General features: G+C 40.6%; 1 protein-coding gene across 1 annotated transcript in view; it reads left to right on the plus strand.

Moving 5' to 3' along the window:
• The window catches only part of xpo4 (exportin 4), a 54,793-nt gene that overhangs the window by 16,437 nt on the left and 13,543 nt on the right, over positions 1 to 24,813 (plus strand). Inside the window, exons 7-12 of the mRNA XM_040034659.1 lie at positions 4,379 to 4,491; positions 15,249 to 15,406; positions 23,138 to 23,312; positions 23,423 to 23,599; positions 23,685 to 23,827; positions 23,994 to 24,139. Coding sequence (XP_039890593.1) covers positions 4,379 to 4,491; positions 15,249 to 15,406; positions 23,138 to 23,312; positions 23,423 to 23,599; positions 23,685 to 23,827; positions 23,994 to 24,139 — 912 coding nt within the window. The remainder of the gene's footprint in view (positions 1 to 4,378; positions 4,492 to 15,248; positions 15,407 to 23,137; positions 23,313 to 23,422; positions 23,600 to 23,684; positions 23,828 to 23,993; positions 24,140 to 24,813) is intronic.

Below are 24,813 nucleotides of genomic sequence, written 5' to 3' on the forward strand. Positions count from 1 at the left end.
TTCATTTGTATTTGATTTAAACTCTTGTGGTCAGTGGTTTACTGTGCGTGCGTGCGTGCGTGCGTGCGTGCGTGCGTGCGTGCGTGCGTGCGTCTGTCAGTACATCTTATCTCTGCAGTGGGAAAACTGACGTGTCACTCTGGTTATTCCTGAGCCTGCTGGAACAGTTCATATAGTAGCAGGTGATGTCTTTTAAAAACCCACCAAACCACAGCCACATGTCCTAGTCACTCCATGTATATTACTCATCCTGGAGGCACGTACGCTACACACACGCACACACACTCAACCACACCATCTTTTTTCCCCTCTTGTTTTTAAAAGAGCTGTTGAAGTTGTAAATTCACTCGTCAGCTCAGCAAGCTCCTCTGTTTATAAGCAGTGAACGTGAAGTGCGTGAACAGTTAGTGAGAAGTGGGTATTCAAACTGTAACTTTGAAGTCATGTAACTGCTTTAGAAAAGTACATAAATGTTTTAATCGTATTTAAGTGAGGAAATAAAAAATTGTCCGTAGTTTCTTTTGCACAAAGGACATATTGGGTGTACCACATCTATAAGTAAACCCAGAGAACATGCACGAGCCATGCCAAACTAATAGCCAGTGCTTAATGGTCATAAATTACATTAGTTATTACAAATATATAAAAAATGTAATGTCATTATATTCACCTACAAATACTTAAAGGTAGGTAAAGTGCAATAAGGGGTTAACAAGTAATGTTTTTACAGGAAACAAAGAAAGAATTATGCTGTAATTTGGGTAACGTGTTAGTAATTTTAACGAGTCATTTTAGTGCTACTTAATTTCAGGTGTTTTACAGGAAGGGTGACAAATTATTCTGTAAGTAATTTTAAGTACTGCGTAATTTCTTGGTAATTTTGTGGTTAAACAAGCAATATTTCCCCGTCTTACATTGCAAGTAGTCGAGTAGTGGAGTCTTTTAACTTTACCTAACTTCCAGGTATTTTACAAGAGAGGAGACTCCGTTTGAACAATGATTGTAAAAGGAAAAAAAATTAAGTCAGACTCAGTGATTGTAAGGTCGTGATGGCCTATAATAGTGATGGCATGTATTTTTTTTTTTTCTTGTAAGTTAAAGGAAAACGGTCCTTATCGCATTTATATTGGTAAAATAAAAGTTGAATAAAAGAACATCGTGCACAGCAACATGGCGACTATTAAATAAAGATGTAGTAGGAGGAGAAAATGTTTGCTGCACTTGGCTATATTATGTTATCTTTTTCCTAGAAAGTTGCTTCCAAGTTATTTTCAGTCATCTGCTTGGAAGTTGTAAAGATAACATGTATTCCTGAGCACTAGTGTTTATAATCTGCTCTTAATCCAATACAGTGGAGGGTTCAAACCAGTTACATTTCTTCCAGTTTTCCTCTAATTCTGCCTGTCAGACTACATCACTGCTCTGTCCATCTGCATGAAATGTCTGAAGTAGCTGTGTAGTTATCATTCCTGAGGTTTTGTGAGTTTAGTCTCAGTCATTTGATCTTTAGGAGTGTTTGTACGACCTTTATCACAGAGGTGGGCCCTCCCTGTGGAGACTGCGTCTAGTTGCGTGTCGCAAGTTAGCCGCACTTGCATTAGGACCACGCGTTAACCTGCTTCTCTCTTTTGTCTCTGGCCTCATAATTATATATTTTTTCTCCTGGACTTTTTCACTGATGATTGACAAACAGGAATTTGATTTAGAACATGACAGGAATGTTAAAAGGCAACAACCTTGAGTAGTTTTATAAAGCCAACATGACAACTGACATTTAAGCTAGACAAAAAAAAAGAGTGTTTAAAATCAAGTTAAGAGGGGCTTTCAGAGGAACTAATCGTGAAAGGAAACGGTTTAATCAGAATGAAATGGTTAACTCCAGTTGTTTGTTAGTCATTGAGGAACACTCACTACTTATCTGACCTCTTTCTCATTCCCCCTAAGGTTCAGTTAGAGGTCCTGTGCCTCGCCACGACTATTTTTAAAGTAGCCTGAAAGCCAATCATTGGATGGACGGACACACACACAATCCCACAGGCCCTTAAACAGGTGCCAACTTCTGTGCCGAAAAGTGTGGTGTGGTGTGTTGTGGTGGGGTGTGTGCACGGGGAGTGACTGTCGACTGGTGTGGCAGGAATGCGTGACCTTGCCAGCCTCTGTCGCCGTTTGGCTTTGATCAAACATTCCTATGGAAGTTTCCTTGTGCTGTCACTGAGCCGCAGGGTAGTGATATGGATCGGTGTGCTTTTTTTTTTTTTTTTTGCTTTTTTTTTTTCCTTTTTTAAATTTTGTTTTGTTTGTTTTTAAGTTATTTTTTCGTTGGGTTTTTTTATTTATTTCTTCACCCTGTGTGTCCCTGAGTTTCATGTGAGGGGAGGGTGCAGCTTTGGGTGTGCAGTTAGCGGATCTCCTGTATAACCCAGCAGTCCAAATACTTGCATGTTGGGTTAACTGATGATTCCAAGTTGGCTGTGCACTTGAATGTAAGTGCGATTGCTTGTCTGACTCTCTGTGTTGGGTCTAGTGACCTGTGCAGGGTGTGTCCACCCCCCTACCCCGTAACAGCTGACATAGGCTCCCGCCCTCAATGACCCTGAATTTGATAAGCAGTTAGGAAAATGGATGGATAGGCCAGTTTAGCCTTTGGGTTTAACTTGGGATTTAGCAGTTGGTAGCAACTATGGAAATTAATTTTTCACACATGAAAGCCGATGGTTCTCCTCAGTTGTAGCTGATTCTGGTTGGGCCTTAAACCGTTCCTCTGGCAAACAAAATATTTGATGTCATCCTTTGGTTTGGGATAGTGTCTTTTGTTTTCTGTCAGAAAAACCCATCTGTCCATGCGCTTAAGCAGGTTATGAGAGAATGTGTTAGAAAAATATTCAGTAAATTAATTCATAATGAAAAGCGTCAACTGAAGCTGTTGATATATACGGATAATCTCAGGTTTATTGAGTCTCCTGTGGGAGTTTGTTTTGACGAGGCCGGCGTTGGAGGGAGGATTGCAGAGAGGCCACGAAGAGAGAGGTTTGACGGATTGTTCTCTAGTGAGGTAAGAGATTGTTTGCACTTCCAAAAGCAGGAGGACAGAAAACAGAAGGAACCTACTTGTTGTTTGATTTGTGGTGAAAATGTATTTTACAGTAGGAGACAAATTTATTATTTTTGGGGGGATAAGGAACAAAGAAGTGGTTCTTGATGGTGGTTAATAAAGCAAGACAAATTGTCTGATGAGTGCAAAGTGTTGTGGGTTTTTGTGAGGTGCTTGGTTAAGGAGAGAGAAAAGCCCCGGTTGGCCTAGGGAAGGGACGTAGTAAAAAGGATTGTTCTTGATGAGCTAAGGAGAAAATGAAAAGCTTGTTGTGGATGTGTCTTTAGAGTTTTGGAATAAGGACAGGGAGAGTGTGTGTGTGTGTTGTGGGTTTGTGAAAAGCTTGTGGGTGCAGAGAAAGTCTTAAATAAGGAGACTGTGTTGTGAGAGCGTGGAAAACAGATTTGTTTGGGAGAAAGGAGACGAGGGACATTAAGATGAAAAGGTTTTTATAGCCTTCAGAACAGAGAGTGATTGTGGGTTTAAGATGATGGTTTCAAATGAGAAGGTCGGGTTGTGCGGACAAGGAGAGAGAAAGTGTCATGTTAGGACCAAGGAGTACAATTTAAAAATGTTCATGAGGGAAAAGAGTGTTGATTGACATGAGAGGACAGAGTGTGATAGAAGTATGAGGGGGGCCTTGGTTTCAGGACTGGGAAGCAGTCCGAAGGAGGGACAAAGTGATTGGCTGAGGAGGGAGGGGGAGTGTTTCAGGGCAGTAAGGAGTCTCGAGGACGTCTTGCAGAGGAGTGGACAAAGAGGCCAAGTGTGGATTGGCTGCGGCGAGAGTGTGTCTGGAGATTTTCAGATCTTGAGGAAGCAGAAGAGAGAAAACAGCGAAAGAAGGGAGGGCTGGTAGGAAGAGGGGTGAATAAGAGGACAAGAAGGTGTCAGGCAAAGTCAGAGGGTAAAGACCGGGGGAAAGTCTGAGAAAGCAGATGGAGGGAGAGGGACAGTGGGCAAAAGTGTGAGAAAGAAGTTGAGATTTACTGTGTGGGTAAAAGCTGTGGCAAATGAAGAGCTGACAAAGGAGAAAGAAGGAAGAGCGAAGAAAACAAAGCCACCAAGGAGGGCAGGGTGAGAAAATTAGAAAAAACAAAAACTCGTGGAATAAAGATTGACAGGGTCAATGAGAGGAAGAGCTGGTTAACAATTGACAAGTTTCTGCTGCCAGTCAAACGAAACCAGAATATCAACTGAGAGTGTGTTCTTTGAGTGTGGTACTCCTCCCTCTCCTCTTCCTCCTCCTCTTCATGCTTTTACTGGCCTTAACTGGCGGCGATTCACTGGGGCGCCACTACATCGCCATGTTCGAGGCCACACAGAACGTCACGCTTAAGCCCACAGAGACCTGGAGGGAAGCGCTATTGGACACACGTGTCATGGACCTCTTCTTCACTGTGAGTATCCCGTCCATGCTGGATCTCTGTTTTTCTTCTCAGAGCTCTACCAGCTTCTCAAAGTTGTATTTTATTTTATTTTAATTTATTTTGAAGTGTTTGATGCTGAATTTGAACCTTAAACCCTGATGTGAAGTATCATGAGTTCCTCTGCACACTTTCGCATGCATGAAGTTGTTACAGTAGCTTCTGATGAAACTTGTATAGCAATGGTTGCCTCCACCAGAATCGCCACTACACCAGAAGACTTCTTTTCCCCAAAGTTTTCATCCAAAACAAAGTCATTTTGTCTCTTTATTGTGTTGTTCTTGTCTCCTCCTTTCCTCTCCTGACCCCTAGAAGGCGGTTTATTTATTATAAGCAAAGAGAGAGAACTCGTCTTTTCATGTGGGGCAGAAGGATTTCGTTTGACCGCCTCGTTTGGCACATCTTAAGTTTGCACTAGCTTTGTGGGTTTATTGAATGCACCATTAAGTAGATTTATGAGTGCTTTGCCGTGGGGTCGTGTTATTGTGTTACTGTCCAGAGGACCGCCCGGTGAAGTAAATGTGTATTTTTGTTCCGTGTGTTTTAAGAGACGGCCCACGCTGGCTGAGCACACAGTGCGGATGAGAGGATTGGAACAAACTGGTCAGCTCTTCTTCCTTCCAGCATCCATCTATGCTCACTGGCAGCCAGTTACCAGATACTGCTTCACTGTACAGCCTTTCAGTTGCCTGCTGCCATATGTGGCTCCTTCCTTTTATCTTCCACCTGTCCTCTACATCTCTACTAAATGCTACTGAAGCTGTGGGCTCTTTTGCAGACATTCTGCCGAGAGCTGACAGGCTTCGATTGTTTAGTTTTTACAATTGTGGTCACACATCAAGCCTCGAGGTGGCTAACTGGGAAACCCTGGATGGGTGACTGTTGATTTCTGCTTAGGTTACAGACGGTAGAATTAACATCTGCATCACCAGTGATCTGGACTCCGGCTGATCCCTCTCTCTATATTTTAGGGCATATAATACAGATCAGTGTTGTTGTGGTGCCACAGCTTATCTTGGGTGTTATTCTTTACAGTGTGCGGCTACTTCCAACATTTTACAGCATCGTGTCTCTCACTGGTTTCAAAAGCTTAACTATATCAGGAGAATTCCCCATATTCTAGATTTGAATCCAGTTTACGAGTTTTGAAGAAGAAACTGAAAAATCTGCAGAAATTATTTGATTCAATCCAACATGAAAAAATCTTAAGGGAACGTGACCACCAAAGGGGCCCTCCCTCCTAATAATGGTATGCTTTTTTTTTTTGTATTCATGTCAAGTCATCTGCACTTTATGCTTCCATCAGTTGAAAAGTTGGGGCTTTTTTTTTTTTTTTTTAAATATCAGGATTTAGCATTTGTCCACAATGCCAGAACTACTACCATATAGTTGAGTTTGAGTTGTTGTTGTTGTTCAATGATTCACGTTAAGATGTGAAAAATGAAATGTCATAATTTATTTATTTGTGAATTATTCTGAATGCGATATTTCATTGGTTATATGTCTGCATATCCTGTTGGCCAGAGGTCTGAGTTATTCTTTCTCAGCTGCGACTACAATCCTGTCATTTTCCTCTGCTGTGTCTGGAGAGCTTTGTTGCTGTTGAACTGGTGAAACACTCATTTTGTTTTGTTCATAAGCCCTCATTTGCATTGCCTGATAATTACCACTCTTTGACAGTCTCAGTCTTTTTTTTTCTTCTTCTTTTCTCTCTACACAGCAGAAAGTTTTCCCTCTGATTGTCACAACTTTGATCACAAAGAAATCACCATTAACGGTAATTGGCGCCAAGCAGTGGATGTAATCACAGTTTGTTGTACAAATTACAGCAGCCTAATCAAGGACTTGATTGGCTGATCGCGGCCGTTTGGCTCGAATAAAAATATTTGTCGTTTTTCCGTAGCTTCTCTTTGCTGCTGGAATCTGCGGGAGGCTTTTTGCGTCGGTTTCAGTTTTCAGACCTCCCGTTTCATCTCTCGCTGCGGTATTTCTAGTAGCTCAACTGTTTGTTATTGTAAGGCTGCTGTGGAGATGTCAGCTGCTGGTGTGTGCGTGTCTGTGTGCGTGTGTTGCACCATCATCCTTCTTGTGTTGTCTGCATTTTCATGTGTGTTGCTAACACACGTCCGTCTCTACGGGATTATGTCAGTTTGACAGTTTGAGCTTGTGCACTAGATGTTTGTGCATACCCTCTGTTTGGATCTGAGGTGTGTTTGGGTGTGTTTATTCACTTTAATGGGATACTCTGCTGTCTCAGCTGCTGTGTGTCCCTGAGTGGCAACAGGCTAAAGAGTGTGTCTGTGTGTGTCGAGGGGGGGTCTTATAGACACGCGCCATCAGGGTCACAGTCCAGTGGCAGGATTAGAACCCAGCCCAGGATTAGGGGCCCCTGTTAACAACCACAGTAACCCAACCATAACACACACACACACACACACACACACACACACACACACACACACACACACACACACACACACACACACACACACACACACAGTTCATCCTATTGAGGGCCTCTTGGGAGTCTCCCTCTGTCTGTGGGTGGGTGCCTGTCAGTCTCCCTTCCTTTGCCCTCCTTATCAGTGCTGTGAGTTAAAAAAAGAAGCTGTTGTGAATGCAGACAAAAAAGTTTAGTTGTTGATCAGAGACATCGCACATATTGTTGATTTATTTATTTTTGTTTACCCCCTAAGCTGTAAAAGGCTGATGGGGTATTGTCACCACACCTCCGGTGGGCAGGCAGGCAAGCTTGTGAATCCCAGAACTCAAGGAGGCGATGTACGATTTTCAAATTAATACCATAGGTCTTCGAATCTCGCTAGCCTCAACCTCAAGGTCAGAGGTCAAGTTTTCTTAAAATCTTGTGAACACAATACATCAGGAAAGATGTCCCCTAGGATTTTCAAATTGATGCCATATGTCCATCTACTAGGAAGCTGAGGGGAGTAGCACTGGCAGCTGCCAGTATTTTAAAATTTTATTTATTTCTTTTAAACGGTCTTTTAAAAAAATGTTTTAATTCTCAGCAATCCAGAATATTTTTATAATTAAAAGCTCTGGACTTTTTCCTGTCAACGGTTTCTTTTTTCTTGTTTTCCCCCCCGTGTTTGTATAGAAGGAGGAAGCAAGAAACACAAGCTGCCAGGTGATCACAAAGAACTTCCGCAGTCCTTCACAGTAGCTGAAACTTACCTTGAAAGAAAGGGTAAAACTAAAAATTAGTGTTTATACTGTGTGTTATAAACATCAGTTAAACTTTACAGAATGACTTCCTGGTTAAACTTTGACTTGCCTGGAACGTGGAATATAACAAATCTGACCTTAATGGGGACAGAGCTTATGAGAGTACGGATGGTTCTTTAGGTCAGTAATTACAAAAGTAATGTAAAGTAATGTTAATAGTTATAAAGCTATGCAAATAAGGTCTAAATTGAACAGCAATAAATTGGAAGTAGCAGGTTAACTAAATAAAAGTCAAAGGCAGGCATTAAAGCAAGTGGCTTGAGTCAGTCTGTAAGTTCACTGACAATTACTAGAATGAATCTACAAACCAATGAGATAATACTGGAGGCAGATGATTAGTGACCACCCAGAGCAGAGGTTGAGATCTCCATTCTGGCTGAGAGGACGAGCACATATCTCAGAAGTCATCTTGATAATTATGCAGCGCGTCGAAGCCATTCGGCTGCTGAAAAGACGCTCAGTCCACCCAAGTGTCATTCTGGCCCCTTGGGTTTTTTGGAGAAAAGCACTTATCTGTTTTCTCGCTTTAGCTCGGGACAATTATGGCTGTGAGATTCAGGGAAGGGGGATGATGGATGAAGAGAAGAGGGTAAGAAACAAGAGATGGGAAGAAAATACAAACAGTAGGAGGAATGAGGGAAATGGGAAAGAGAGCGAGGAGAAAATTAGAGGAGGTGCAGGAATGGAAGGAGGTAATCTTGGTGGATAGAAAAAGATGGAGCAGACAAATACAATTTAGAGGGAGGGAATTGTGGATGCAATTTTCAGCAGTGAGAGAGGTTTGGGGATAAATGGGCTGCTGGAGATTGAAAGGAAGAAACCGCCACTGATTGCTCCTTCAAAATAAACGCACTCCACTTTTGTCGATTTTTAGCACCTCGTGATCACGGCGCACCCTGCCACTGCAACCGAAAAAGAAAGAGCAGAAAAGAAGGCAGCACAAAGGGTCGCGCACACAAGCGGAGGCACGTATGTTTTTGGCCCCCCCAACTATGGATTTGTTGTTTGCCGTTTGTGTTTTTAGTTTCAGTTTGCCTCCAAGTGTTTAGAGAGCAGCATCAAATTGTGATTATGTACCCTCGCACTAACATAAATCATGCAATGAAATCAGATGCATCTGGTTTATTTCATCACGAGTAGACACACACGCAGGAATAAAAATGAAAGCACAGGCACACAGCCTCACAAACTCACATATAATCTAATATTCCTTTTGCTCTTTCAAAACTTGAGACATGTATCCAACACAAATCTTTAGTTACATAATATCGAATTATTTCTTAGTTGATAAGAACAGTCGGTAAAGTTGCAGTAGTTAGTCGCGGTTGTCGTTACACGCTGGAGTTGGAATAGAAGAAGTCACGAGAGAAACAAAGCGATTACTCAGGTTTTTCCAACGTTGCATGGTAACATCTCATCTTTTCCAGCCTCTGTGGAATCTGGGAATCTCTAGGCACCGATGCATCACTAACCCACCAGCAGACCACTAGCCCAGCTCCCTATTGTGTTTTTTCAGGTTCACAACAAGCTGAAATGATGTCAGGTTACATTGTTTGGCAGCAGTGATGAAGCCGATTTTTAGCGTGTGGATTGTGTGCTCCAATCACATTAGGGAAAACGGTGACTGGGGACGGCAGCACAACCAAAATTACTGCAGCAGTGTGCAGTCGACTTGTGATCTTGTTTTCTTTGAAATGGATGCTTTAAAGACTGAGACCAGTTTGTTGTTGTGACTTTGATGCGTTAGGATGAAACCAGTCAGGTTTTGGGTTGTTTCCAATTGAATTGGATCAAGTTGGCAATTCTGATTAACTACTTCTACTGCCTCATAGATCTGAAACAGAAATTCTGAAGTTCCTCCACAAATAATGATGTTGTTGTTGCAGGTCGGGGATTTAACTGCATAATGACATAGACGCTCAGGGGTCTTGCTTTCATCTAGGAATACATGCAATAGGTGGAGGCTGCTGGGGGATTCTCATGATGCACTGAGTATTTCTTCTTCAGGCACCTTTCTCACTCACTATGTGATAATAGACCTCTCCGCGCTGAATCATACTTGTTATTAACCTCTGTCTCTCTTCCACAGCATGTCTTCTATCCTGTCTTCCTTCTCTCACCCCAACCGGTCGCAGCAGATGGCCCCGCCCCTCCCTGAGCCTGGTTCTGCTGGAGGTTTCTTCCTGTTAAAAGGGAGTTTTTCCTTCCCACTGTTGCCAAAGTGCTTGCTCATAGGGGGTCATTTGATTGTTGGGTCTTTCTCTGTATGTATTATTGTAGGGTCTACCTTACAATATAAAGTGCCTTGAGGCGACTGTTGTTGTGATTTGAGTTTGAATATAACCAGAATACAACAAGTTGGTACCTCATGTTGTAAAAGAGAAGCATCATATATGAGTTACATTTATTGGTGCAGATTGACACAGATTGCCGAAGTTTGCCAAACTGTCTGCATTTGTAAATAAGAAGGAACTTATTTGCAAACCTTCACCAAGCTGTCTCAGTCTGACTGTGATTGGTTGGAGAATGGTTGCCTCCTACCATGTGAGCTGTGCAGTTCCTGTGCAATCGAATGTCGTTACCCAGCAGTTGAGGGTTTGCACACTCAACCTCTGGGTAACTAGTTAGTCACTGTAACTATTTGCAATCTTGCAATTTTTTTCCTAACGACAGAGCCATTAGGCATTTAAATTTACACATTTCTTTGAGAACCAGCTGGTTGTTAAGGTCAAAAGTTTAGTAACTAGGATTGTGAAATGCCTTAGTCTCTCATTTGCCAGTTGTACCTAGATATTTAGGTTACGGGATGACTCTCTACTAAACCTCTGCATCAGCTATTCCTAACTGAGAATGTGATAGAGGATGATAGAGTATATGCTGTGGGACATTTATCAAATTTGAGAGGTTTTCTAGGCCAGTTTTATTATGCAAATTTAAGTGCACGTTTGGTCCTTTTTTTCTTTTTAATTCAGTATTTACAACAGTAGCGAAAACGAGAACCGAATTATGATTACTGTCTATTGTTTCTTAAGTTATAGAAAATGTACTATATTATGATGTAGATTACTGGGATATGAAATTGCGTTTACATGCTAACTAGACATCCACAAAGACGGAAGAAAAAAGCCTGCATGCGCTAAAGCATTACATGTTTACCAGTAAACACAATCAGTGTGGAGTGCAGGGACTAATGAGGCTGCAGCAGAGGCCTGCGGGCAGACAGTAACCCAATCTGAGACATGGAGGAAGAGAGAGTGATGGTGGAAAAGAGCGAGCGAAGACAATAAGTTGGAAGCACTGTGTTGATTTGAAAAAACAGAAAGATGAGCCTCTGAGCCCCCTGAGGTAACAGACACCAGGCTTTGTCTCCTTCTATAAATATCATTCCTCATTTCTCCCTGCCTTTCCCTTTCTCCCACTCCTTTTCTTTGTCTGTTCTTTTGCTCTTCGTCTGCATCCTCTCCCCGTCTTGTCTACCTGTCCTTTTCTTTCATTTTTTTTTCTCTTTGCTGGTTCTCGTCTTCCTCACCCCACTCTACCACTCTTTCTTCTCTGCCTGGCTACATAATTTATCTACGATAGTGTCAGGTGTTGAAGCTTGGTACTTTGATATACACTGAAAAGCGTGTGTTTTGGAGTTGGAATCCTGTTTAATCTAATGAGAGCTGCTCTAATGAAAGTCGAGGTTTGGTGCCTTGTCAAAACATGTAGTAGTAAATACATTTGAACTTCAGTGTATCAATGATAATCTCCACAACAGGGAGTATTGCAGTCAGGATTTCATATTTGATAAATCTAGAAACCAGTCGTGCTAGTGATCAGCAACAGGCTTTATATAACAATATATTTTAACAGTGAATTTGCAATCATCTCCTATAGTTGTCTTCTATGGTCTTTTTTTAAGGCCTTTTTATGTTGGCGAGTTGATCAGTGAACATCAAATTTTTAAGATATCTGCCAGATTGATTTGCCCCTCCAAAGTTTTTGCTAAGATAGGTTTATTTTGTTTTTCAGTGTAGTGATGGCCTCTTTCACATGCAGCAGCATCTCTTTGTTTGGTTGTTTTTCCAACACTCTGACGCCCAAAGTTCAAGACTTTGAATCAACTTGAGATGTTTTATGTGCTTAATTTGTGATGGAATAATCAAGGATTACTAGTGTTTGTCAGCGCGCCGATATTACACCCTCCCATTTCGTAACATAAAGTAGTTTTCTAAAGCTGAGTATAAAAATGATACCTGATTTAAATTTGTCTAATAGTCCCTTGAGGGTCGTCTCCTTGTCTACCTCTGGACTGTATTAGTGCTCCTTAAAAGTCAATTTCTTTTTGTACTTCCAGTCTGCAAATTTAAAATAGACCTGAAAATGCATCAGGCACAAAGTTCTTTGTCAAAATGACCCCGCTTTCATGTCGAGGACCATTATTAGCAATGAGAGCTGGGTCCCCAGCTACAGACAAATGGCAAAAGAGCAGTTTTCAGAGGAGGAATCTGCATATTTCAAGGCCAAAGGTGTCAGGAGCGCATTTATTTGTTTATTTTTTCTGGTTTGATTTGTGAGTCGTGAACCATAAGTCTGTTACCCTGAATTGGATTGTTAACACAATCCAAATCATGGCCAATTCCAATTCAGTTAATTGAAGTATGGGGGTGCCGGGGGATTTTGGCCACAACAAATCAAATCTTTGCTTATCTCTGCTTCGTTTGCCCGGTTTACCTCCCTGGAATGTTTTCATTTTCTTTTAAACACGATTTGAAGTTAAAGGACAAAGACGGAGCAAGGAGGGATGCAATGCTTCAATAACAGATTCTCGTAGCCTTGGAGCTTATTAAATTGGAATGAGAACTCACTAACAGAAGATGCCAAATGCTGGATCCACAGAAATTCAGGAGGATGGAGGTTGATTATCAGTTTATTATATAGCCTGTTCCCATTTAAAATGATGTGAACAAACTGAACTTTACAACCTTTTGAAAGAAGATCTTTTGTTTTGGAATAGAGTTTTTATTAAACTGGCTAAGATTCGTTTAAATAGCGAGCTATCCCTAATATACTGATAAGGGGTGTTTTTATATTCCTCAAAATAAAGAAAATCACCTGTGCCAGAAAGCTCTCCTTGCTTTCATCCACTCCCCCCGGACACACACACTCACTCGCACGTGCTCGCTGAGTATCTCTACTTATAGTCAGAGTCGAGGCGACTGACATTACTGACATCGCATGGTTCACTCGCTGGTGCAGCTGCTTTTTCAGAGCTCGCGCTGTTCAGTCCTTGGGTCTCGCTTGGGTCTGCCTCTTACACCCCTCCCTCTTTCTCTCTCGCTCACTCACCAGTTGCCCCTCTCGCCTCCTCCCCTGTCCTCTCGCTGAGCTCTTCCAGAGGATGACTTCATGCTCTGGAAGAGGGCAGCGACGGAGAGGACTAACGTTATGCTACGTTAGCATCTGAGATCTCTTCCCAGCAGCGCGGCTTACGACAAAACGGACACCACAGCTGTAGGGAAGAGAAGAGAGGAGGAGCGGGGAGAAGGGGCGATAAAGAATTTAGGTGGGAAGCAAGAAGGGGAGAACATTTGAGGGGAGGAGGAGGAAGCACCAGCAAAAGGAGAGAGGGAGGTTGAAAGTTTGATTGCCTCAGCGATGGGGCCATGTGTTGGTTTAAGAGTGTGGAGTTGATGAAGGAGCACTCTCTCTGGATTTAAGAGGATGACAGTTGAGGAGACCGGAGAAGAAGAAGAAAAAGGAAAAGAGCCCGGACCGGCTGAGAAGAGAGCCACAGCGCACAGGAAGAAGGAATTTGAGCTCCAGACGTGCACATAGTGGAAACACATGTTGCTGAGAGGCTGTGATGACTTTCAGAGCTTTTACTGCTGCTGCTTTGCCATACACTTGCCTGTCTGCATGCACAGTCAAATCCAATAATGCTTTTTCTCTTGCTGAAGTGTGACCTTAAACAACAAACCAACCCTCGAATCCCACAACTGAATGGAAGCTCGCAACTGAGACTGAATCATCCAGTTTAGTTTTTGTTGTTTTTCTCCCCCATCAGGAGTCTGTTTCTTCCTCTTCTATTTTGATTGAGGCTGCTCAGCCATTGTTTGTTTGAGACCTGGGTCACAGTGACAGATCACAATCAATTCGCCATTTCACGACGCTTCAGTGTGCTGTGTAGTGGGATTACACCAGTGAGTATAAATCCTGCAGGTTATCAGCTGGTATGGGGGTTTTTTTTTTCCGCTTTTGGGGACAGGAGGATGAGGCAGGTTCACCTTTTTGTTCTTGACCTGAGACATTTCTATTTCAAAGTGGTGTTTGTTACATTGCAGTTTAATTTTAAGAATAAAAACTTATTAAAATGCAGAATGCCACGGGCAGTGTTTAATAATGACATAACAGTCACACATTGATTAGATATTATTTCAGAAATCATTATCATTAAACTTCTGATGGGTAAGACATATTGTCAATAGTGCTGTCATTAAAAAATATCTAAGAAAATGGTCCATAGAGGATGTGAACAGTCGGTCTAAGTATTCATGAATGCTGCGTGCTGCTTGTCTTTTATGAAAATATTACAGGTCAGTATATTTACAGGTCACTTGGTTGTGCCACAACAATCTTGCCTGGGATGGTTGGTTATGTTTGTTATTAGGAACAGACTACATTTTACTGGTCAGACACTTATCGTGGGCTTTTGTTCTTGAACCTGCCAGAAAGGTCTGACGATGAACATAATATTATTTATTTAAATTATTATTATTGTTGAAATTTAGGTGACAAATAATTTCACAGTAATTTGCAATGACTTTTGAATAATTGGAATATCATTCCTAAGTTAAAAGAAAGAGAAAATCAGACTAATAGGTTTTGCCGAGCCCACCCATGTGGAAAAGATTTATATAAATCTTATAAAGTTTGTATCTGTCTTGTGTGAAACTTGTATGAAAAGCATACAAGAGTGAAAACAGATATAAGATCCCTAGAAAATTATATAAATGAAACTTGTATGTTTTGGACACTTCCTAAAACAATCTATGAAAGTGGCCACTTTCATGAGTAAATCATATAAGCCTTCTATGAGTCACTATATGAAGTAGTCCACATCTGATGCAAGGCTTTTATAAGTTTTTTCTATTTCTTTTCCATATGGGCAGGTCAAGTGTGTTCAAGCGCTGCTCAAGATTGTTGTTCTCTAGGTTATATTAATATTTGATCATGTGTATAGTCCAAAAGAAACTTTTGTTTTCTTTTGGCTGATGAAGACTGATGAAAAAGATCATCTTTTCTTCTTCACTAAATTGTTAAAGCTGACAGACGGTGTTCAGCAGTTTTCCGTACTTTTGCTGTACAGGAGTACTTCATTATCCAGAGCACTCACTGCTTCATTGTGGACTGATTATTGTAGAGGTTCTGTCCTTTTTATGCGAAGGCTCTGCTTTTCTACTTTAAAAACAATGATAAAAAGAAATTCTCCTCTTGTTCAGGTACACAGGAAGATTCGAGAGGACTCTGACATGGCCCAGGATTCCCTTCAGTGCCTGGCCCAGCTGGCCTCCATGCACGGGCCTGTATTCCCAGATGAGAACGCTCAGATCTCTTACCTGGCCCACCTGATGGAGGGGCTGCTCAGTATGATCAATGGGTGAGTGACTATAATAGTTACTGCAGTAGTCTTCGTTTATGTGCTTGTGTTGAGGTATTGAAGTCGAATTTTGGCACAGGTATGGAGAAATGTATCAAAAGTAGATACCAAATTGAATTCTTGTTATTGAGAAACATTGACACCGGTCAGATGTTTTAGCCATGTTAGCAGAATCGTAATGTCCGACGGTCAGTTGAATGTCATTGATTTGTGAAGGATTTAAGTTATAAACCACAATGTGATAGCAAGCCAAGTAAAGGTCAGAATTTTCTGCCAGTGCCATCAGCCTTATCTGTGCTTTGCATTTTGTTTTGGTTATTCAGAAAGAGTTAGCTTGCATGCGTGCTAATCTGCTCCACATGGTGATTATTGTACCTACTAAGATGAGCATGTTAGCTTTGCCATTTAAAACACATTAGATTTAGCAAAGTATGCACTCTTTTCAATTATGCACTCTAACTTGCTAATCAGGTGCTGCAGGCTGCTAAATGTAAACCACATTAAGTTGGGCCAGTCTCTATGGTGACCACTCTTTCCGCATTAAATTTTAAGCACAGAGTGTTGTTATCAATAATAAGTAAGTTTTGTGCTGTAGGCTCCATGTTAAAGTAGCTTCCCCATAGATCGCAAGGTTAATACACACTGACCACGAGCTGCACTAAATGATGTTTCCTTTTATTAAATAATTCCTATTGTGCACGTGCATTTCCAAAAATATGTAAACTTAAAAAAAACGCATTAACATTAACACACATTAAAAGCATTCAAATCATCTAAGGGTTAATTACTGAGTTTACAAATGATCTTTGTCTTGCTCCATTAATAAAGTGTGTCTACAGTGTAAAAGCTATTTACCTTTATCTACATCTGTCACACAGATGGTTAAGCAGATAAACCAGGAGAGAACTGGGAAGAGCATTGTGTTACAAAGGCTGAAACTCTGCAGCTTTAATTTTAATACTCCATCTAAAATGCGTTCATTTCGGCTGAATACAGCACATTATGCACAAAACAGTAGCAGCGAGCACTGTTGTCGTTACATTATCCTTGGTGACGGCCTCAAAAGCTGTTTATCTCCCCCCAGTATCTCAAGGTTGTCATGTTTCTTAAATTTAGAGACTCAACAAGTGATGGAGGCCAACGTCAGCAGAAGCGTGACTCATACTGTACCATTTGTGCTTTATTTACAGGAAGTAATTGCTTGTTGAGTCTCTGTTTTAACAGCCTCTGATTGTAGCATCTGCGCGCTCTGCAGGAAACTGGCTTCCAGTTCAGTGACAAATGCAGCAAACTAGTAACTTATGTTTCTCAGATTCCTCTTAAACTAAATTTACGTCGAAGTGGATTAAATTATCCCTTTATTCTTCTCACGGAGACACGTTTTTAACCAAAGAAGACAAAAACTGACATTAGCGAGCTCTCGAACACTGGAAAATACCGGGTATGGGTGTGTTTTTTGTATCAGTTTTATAGTCTTCCTCTAATCTAATACAGAACTGCCTGACCCTGTAATAAAACTGATGTGGTTTGCTTGCCTATTCCAGCTGGGCAGCTCGTGTTGAAACCCTTTTAGCATCTCTCTCCCTACAGTTTAAAACCTTTTGTTTTTATTTGAATAACCTGATTCTTACTAAGTACAAGCAAACAAAAGGGTTTATGTAAATCACAACAGACCATCTGAACTGTAAGAAGCTACGTCTGCTGTCGTGGATGTTTTATATGTAGTAAATGCGACTATTTTGAGTGATTTTGCACATCGTTTCAATCAGATTGCCTGCTTTATCTGTATTTTTAAATTAAATTAACCGATCCAACCCATCAACATGAGAGCGTGAAGTCAAAATATGAACAGAGGACTAAAACGAAAAGGATACATCATGTAAAAAGGAAAATAAGCCTGATTTTATTTTTTAATAGCACATTTTTCAATCAAATTTTATGATATGAATGTTAGTATTAACTTTCCATAGTGTAGAGGTGAGATAACGCAGCTTTTGTTTTAAGGTTTTTGGTCAGCCACAGACGAGCAGCTTATTCTATAATCGAAATGTCTTTTCTATTGCTTGCTAATGTGAAAGCTGGAGGTAGCATTTGCTCTGTTGGCTATGTCAGAAGTACTGTCTTCATTAGTTGTAAAGAAAGAGATGCACCAGAATATTACGCAGCTTCCACTAGACTAAACTGAGTGTTCCAGCGTTCAGCTTATTATCAGTGCAGTCTATACATGTTTTTCATTCCTGGAGCTCAGCTCAAAGCCAGTGCTTGCCTCAGTGCTTCACATTTTTTCAGCCTTTTTACTACAGATGTTTCCAGCCACATCCTATAGGGTTGTAATTTTGGTTGAGTCATGACTCCGTAACCAGAGCTTCCAGTCAGAGGTAATGCAGCGCTTGCCTTGTGACATTCTCTAACAAAATAATCTGGGAGTCTGGTTTCAAGGATTTATTACGAGAGTAACCTGCGAGTGTGTATGTCTACCTTTGGATAAGACCACATCTAACAAAAAAAGCCCTCTTTAATCTCCAAGCGGAGACCAATGTATATGCAAGCAGATTCTAATTTATGCTGTATTCCTTGGCTGACTCTATTCAGCTGTCACAATGAATTGTGCTGGCAGGTGTGTGGAAACCAAAGCACTTCCTCTGTCTGGGGTTCCTGTTTTGGAACCTGCTTGTTAGCAGAGCTCCTGTGAAGGTGTAGAGCTTGTGATCTTGTGGTGAATATTGCGAGGCTATTGATTGTCTCTGCATCTGGGTTCAGCCAATCAGTGTGTTTTGGGATTGGGAAGGATGCATTGAAAGAGGTTACTTCTCCATCTTTTAGCAGCAGGGTGGGACAAGAGTTACTGGTTAAGAAGCTGAAGCTGGGTTTCAGACTGAAACCAGTGGCAGTCTGAGCCTTGTCCCAGTATAAATAGTTGTTTTGTTGTTTTTACTTCTTCCGTTTATATTAATGTAATCAGTCTATAAAATGACAGAGAACCAAAACATTAAGTCATTAAGTCCAAGGTGTTGTCTTCAAATTCCTTGTTTGTCTAATTGATTATGATTCAAAATGCAAACGAGAAAATCCGCACACTGGAACAACCTTGACATCATTTTCTTTTTTCTAGAAAAAATAAATTTTTAGTCAGATTGTTTCAGTGGCTCTGTAGTGTAGGAGAGCCGGTGTTACACACTGCTGAGTGCGTAACACAGGTGCTGGATCTTATCAAACTCCTGATTACTTCCTATGTTTTGGATCAGTTCGTATACTTTCATTAGAGATTATATGAACAAAAATGATAAAATATGTATCCTTCACCTACAACAGTGGCCTTCACACGTAGTTCTTATCTTCATCTTCTCTGCAACAAAAGCTGATGAACCCAACGATCGCTGCAAATAATTCAACTACTGATTCATCTTTTTCTCGCTTAGTTAGCATCCTGGCTGGATTAACCTTGGATTTCAACCTTCCACTTTAATCAGACTGTTTTTAATGAAAACTATCTGTAAACTGCAGCATTTAGAAAAAATGTTTCCAGTCAAACCTTTTTCTAAAACAGCGTTTTGATGATTTCTAATTGGATTTTCTTAACAGATTCACTTTGTAAAACTGATGGCACTTAAAAAAATTATAATATAATGTTATAATAAAAAGAAAAACTGTCAAGTGGAAGAATGAATTTCCACAACTATTAAAGGACACATGTGATTAAGCTGTGAGAGTCCTATAAATTCAAATATTCTTGACTTATGTTTGTTCTTAAATGTGAATAGGATATGGTAATAAATGTTTTAATAGGATATTTCTCTAGTAAATTTCAAGTACTCTAGCTGTTCTCTAGGAAAATTCAAAATATTAGAGATGAAGAGGTTTTTATAATTAGCATAGTTTAGTTTTTATGGGTAATATGCCTCATCAGAATTTTAGCATTGGCAGTGTTGGGGAGTAACGGAATACATGTACCGCCGTTACATATTTAAAATACAAAATATGAGTAACTGTATTCCGTTACAGTTACCGTTTAAAAAGGTGGTATTTAGAGTACAGTTACTTTGTTGAAATAAATGGATTACACTGCAGTACTTTCCTGTTTCATATTGTCGCGGGTCAGGACTGTTTGGGTTTTGTTTGACAGCTATGTTCTGTTGTTCCAGGCGGCACCGTTGCGGTTGCCATGGTTACAGGGCGACGCTCTCTCTCTCTCTCTCTGCGACTGTGTGTTTCCTGGGTGAGAGAGCGCCTTTTCGTTGTTGTTGTTGTTGTTGTTGTGCTAAGCTAACAGGCAGAATGCTACAAGCATAGCTCTAAAGAATGTAGCATCATGGGCAGTGTAGTCCGTGCTGCAGGGAGAATGGACTGCCATACACGTTATGTGTCTGTGAGCGCGAGGAGGGAGAAAAAGGGGAGTGGAAAGGTACGAGTTGTCATCGAGGAAAAACGGGAGCTGGAAGCATGTAAATATAATAATAACCACTGCAGCCAAGAAGAGTGCCTGACGAGCCCAGTTGTAAGTAAGCTATTAAGACTCGACTGTACACTGTGTTCGTGTTTTCCTCCGAAACAATAAGTTCCGTTGGAGCAGCCTTTCAACGCCTCTCTCTGTCTCTCGCAAGAAAAGTTGACCCAGACAACAAAGTAAAGCTATTTTTCGGCTACGAGCCGACAGGGACCCCGCCATATTAGTCAGAGGTGCCTTTACTACAGTTCGGAGTCGCGGACCTTCAGTAATAGTAATAAATCACACAGCAATAGTACATTCACGTTGTTGTAAAAAGCATGATAATATATTAAGTAATCCAAAGTATTCAGAATACGTTACTGTCATTGAGTAACGTAACGGAATACGTTACAGAATACATTTTGGAGCATGTATTCTGTAATCTGTAGTGGAATACATTTTAAAAGTAACCTTCCCAACACTGAGCATTGGATCTTTCATCTTTAGGTCAGCGATGCCTAACCTATTCTCTCTGAAAACCCTAAAAATGCCTGCAGCCTGATTGCCCAATTCAAATCACTTTGAGAAGGTTAAATGCTTGAATGTTTCAATGAAGATGGGACCTGTTTTTGTGTTGTAGCGAGCGTTGATGGGAAATTTAATTTATTTCAAACTATTACTGAGCCCTTTGTGAGAAATAATTTTGACCCAGATTTGGATTTTTTTTTTTTTTTTTTTTTTTAAACGAAATGAGTGAAGGTTTTATATTTTATTATCAGTTGATGAAATTTCCAGAATAAAAATTTCTGAGTTGTAGCGGCCTTCAGAATGTCAATGAGCTTCAGGAAGGGTTTCAGGTTTGTCGTTCTGCCAGCCGGGACTGTTTTAATTCTCTTCTTTCCAATGAAGTGCAGTCTGGTTCAGAGTGCAGCTGCTTTTAACAATAAGAGGATAAATAAGGCAATAGATGAGATCCAGTTACTCCTATTTTTAGGTTTCCGCCTCTCTTCCAGGTCTTTCTAGAATATAATTAAAGATTTTATGTCTTGGTAAAAAATCTGATATGTTTGGACCTCGACCTCGATTTGACTTGTTTTGGCTACAAAACAGTGGAATCACTCCAAGCCCTGTACTCCTTTTAAAAACTACACTCTTCGTTGGTGGAAGCACTAAATTCCTTTTGTATGCTTTAGTTTATTTGATTTTTTTTTTTTTTTTACTGTAATTGCTGGTTTGAGTTTCTGTGCAAATTGCATCACAAGTGTTTCGCTTTAATAAGACTTTAATACCAAAGTCTGTCAATCAGATACTTTGTGTTTTTTAAGGCACTGATTAATATTTGAATACGTGAAATCTAAAATCAATGTGAATAGGTTTACTCACCTCAGTCAGCATTTGTTTCACTGAGTTTCAGCTTATCACTTTTTAGTTTTTAGCCCAAACAAGCTTAAAATCAATTCATACAAAAAACCCCACATTCACTTAGTTACATTTATTCTACATTTATACTGAATAATACTTTAGTTTGGTGGTAATTTTAGTAACCAGGCTTGCACTCTTTATGTTAGCATTAACCTTTAATAGAAGTCGCCATATATAAAAAAGAATTTTAACACAGTAATGTTTTTAATTAGGGTTTTTGCATCAAAGTGATACATGGGTCTGAAACAGTATACTAGAAAAGTTTTCTATTTAATTGTGGGTGTATGTGAGGTCACTGTGGTTCTGATGTGAATTAAATTGGTGCACTTGTATGTGCAGATCAGACACATAATGCACACACATGCTCGCTGTTGAACCATGTGACCAAGTGAGGAGGGGTCTCTATCTTTTTTCTTTTTTTCCTCCTCTCAGCAACTCTCACTCTCACTGTAATGACCTATTCTTGGAGCTTTTTTCCAGTTGCCTCATCGGAAAACCATGTGGAGAGGGACGGCCGAGCTACATCGATTGAACGGTTCTGCTCGCAATTTAAGTCCATTGGATAGGCCTTGGCTAGGCTCTCTAACAATGTTACTCTCTGACTTGGTCTGAGTGTGGAGAGGTGTGTCAGCTCAAATGCAAAGGCAACACATGGAAGGTGCAAATACATTAAAAGAAATCTTCAGGGTGGTTTGGAGTGGCGCTGCGGCTTTTCATTATACTTTAATTGGACATTTATTACATCGGGTAAGCAACAGCTTATAGCATGGTATAAAGGGCCCAACACACATGTTGGTAGCAAGCCAAGCATGTCTGTACACTGTAAAGTTTATGAGGGTCTAATGTCCTCCTCACTACATGATTTGGTTGAGATATAATTATTAAATATTATCAGAATATTTTAAAAACTCTTTAACATCAGTACAGCTAGTTTTAAAAAAGCCTTCATGCTCACAATTGACACGAGGATATTGTTTTAAAAAGATACTGTATATAAAATTCCCTTTGCAGCACCTTTATTTATATTATTGTTATTAAGTAGAGAAGTATTGCTTTTAAGTAGGAAGTTTTGTTTTCTTTGGAGAAACCGTTCCACCCTGGTTTCATCAGTTATGTTGTTCATGTGGAGCTTCTTTTTTTTTTCCATAACACTCACATATAAAAGATGGGACATATTTCAGAGTTGGATAAATGGCCAGCCATAAGTTTCAAAATTCTTAACACACAATAAAATTTTAAAGGCCTTTGTTTTTGTTCTGTTTTTGCCTTTTTGACAACCTTTTGAAATAAGATATTATCACGTGTCCTTTTTTCTCCCCACTTTAAACTGATTTAAAACCATTCAAATCTCATTTTCAGAATTCAGCATGTGAGGAAAGTATGATTTCCAGTGTGTCCCAACCCGTCACGTCATGCTTCACAGTGCAATCTGATGACAAAATGCTCTTTGAAATTGAATTCTTGCAGCGTGCGTGCGTGGTGGTGTTTGATGCTGAAACACTATAAAAATAACCTCCGATGCAGCTGTGGAAAACAGCTCAGGGGTCAAGTTGCCCACGAGTTTTGGTTAAGGATCAACTTTCATGTGTGTTTCCAAACCTCCGTCACCAGCAGGGAAACTCGGAAAGTGACCTCCCGTTCGGCCTCAGCCTCACCCTGTGGAGTGGAAACTGGCCTTTCTTGGGCCAAAGCACTGATTTTAACTGAAAATTAAACAGATGCTTTTTGAAAGTGTTTGAAATGTGCATCACGTTTACTTTCATTTATTTTCTGCTGGTATTCCCACAGCAGATACAGTAAACCTTGATTTATGGCTTTAAAGATGAATCTGCTGCATATTTGTAGCTCTGTTAGCTCATAAAGTTTATTGTCTTCATTCTCAGGATTGAGATCGAGGACTCGGAGGCAGTCGGCATTTCTAATATCATCTCCAATCTGATCACCATGTTCCCACGGAGTATTTTAACGGCATTGCCCAGCGACCTCTTTACCTCCTTCATCAACTGCCTCACGCTGCTCACCTGCTCGTTTGGACGCAGCGCCGCCCTGGAGGAAGTGGTGAGTTTCGACCTCTCTTCATCGAATCCAGTTCTCAGAGTTCACTTTGCGGTAATAAGTGTTCACAGGCCTTCCAATTTTGCTTAAAATTAATTTATAATAAATTTCAGCTGGATAAGGATGACATGGTTTACATGGAGGCCTATGACAAGCTGCTGGAGTCGTGGCTAACGCTCGTGCAGGACGAGGAGCATTTCCCTCGCGGGTGCTTCGTGCAGCCAGCCATCCAAGTTTTCAACTCGTACATCCAGTGTCACTTGGCAGCTCCCGATGGCACGCGCAACCTGGTGAGCCTTTTTCTTTACTGTACACGAAGAACACTGGACTCGTCAACATGTTATTTATCTCACACTTTTCCTGAACCACGCTCAGTCGGTGAACGGGATTTCCTCTCACGATGAGGAAGAGATCAACGAGCTGCAGGAAGACGACAGAGAGCTGTTCTCAGACCAGCTGTCCAGCATTGGCATGTTGGGACGTGTGGCAGCTGACCACTGTATCCCTCTGCTCACAAGGTAAACACACAGCAGCTTACCAGCTCGACCTGGTGTGACCTCTTTCAGATTACAGATCTGGTGATTGTTTCTTTATCTGGTTAGTTTTTTGTATTCTTTTTGGGTTTTTTAAGTGCTGCACTGCTTGTGTTTCTATTTTTATATTTCCATTTTGACCTGTTTGCAGCCTGCTGGAGGACCGAGTAACGCGACTGCACGGCCAGCTGCAGAGGACCCAGCAGCACCTTATGGCCTCGTCTGACCTTGGATCAGTGGACCGTAAAGTCCTGGATGACTTATATGAGGACATTCACTGGCTCATACTGGTCTCAGGTCAGCAGCAGGACAGAAATATTATGAAAAACAGATTGACTTGTGTGTGGTTATACAGTTTCCCCCTCCTCTCTGAACCTGCAGTTACTGTAAATCCAGCACTGTTGCATTACCTCACGGTGGTTGTTTCTGAGAGTAGAGAGTAGTTTCCCAGTGTTTGGGGTTCAGTGCAAACTTCCCAAGATCAAAAATAATACATAGTATTGAATACACTTTGAGAAAGTAAATGAGAAGCCATCTGATGTTCTCGTAGAAAAGAATATGGCTGTTTAATAAGTTCTCATAAATGTTTTTCCAGTGCAGCTTTTTTCCATTTAATGGCTTTATGTGTTAGTAGGACAGAAGAACAGAACCCCACCCAGTCTGTGGGTTTAATTAATTAAATATTGTAGCCATTATTGTGAATTTCTCTGTATTACCATTCAGGCAGGGTTGACAAGTGTCCCAAAAGGAGACTCCTTTTTTCTTCTTCTCTCAAATCTAAATTTAAAACGAGTTCAGAGTAAGTGTATTTCATGCATGCAACACTTTTTTTGCACTAAATTTGTCTCTTTTCAGTTATTACAAACAATTAGCACCCTAGCCCTGAGAAAGTAGAGCTGTGCCTGTTTTTGACATGACCAATGCCGTTTTCATATTTTATTTTTGATAAATAGTTGCTAATTAGCAGTTAA

Source organism: Simochromis diagramma, unplaced genomic scaffold (assembly GCF_900408965.1).
Source record: "Simochromis diagramma unplaced genomic scaffold, fSimDia1.1 OVJJ01000091.1, whole genome shotgun sequence".
NCBI lineage: Eukaryota > Metazoa > Chordata > Actinopteri > Cichliformes > Cichlidae > Simochromis > Simochromis diagramma.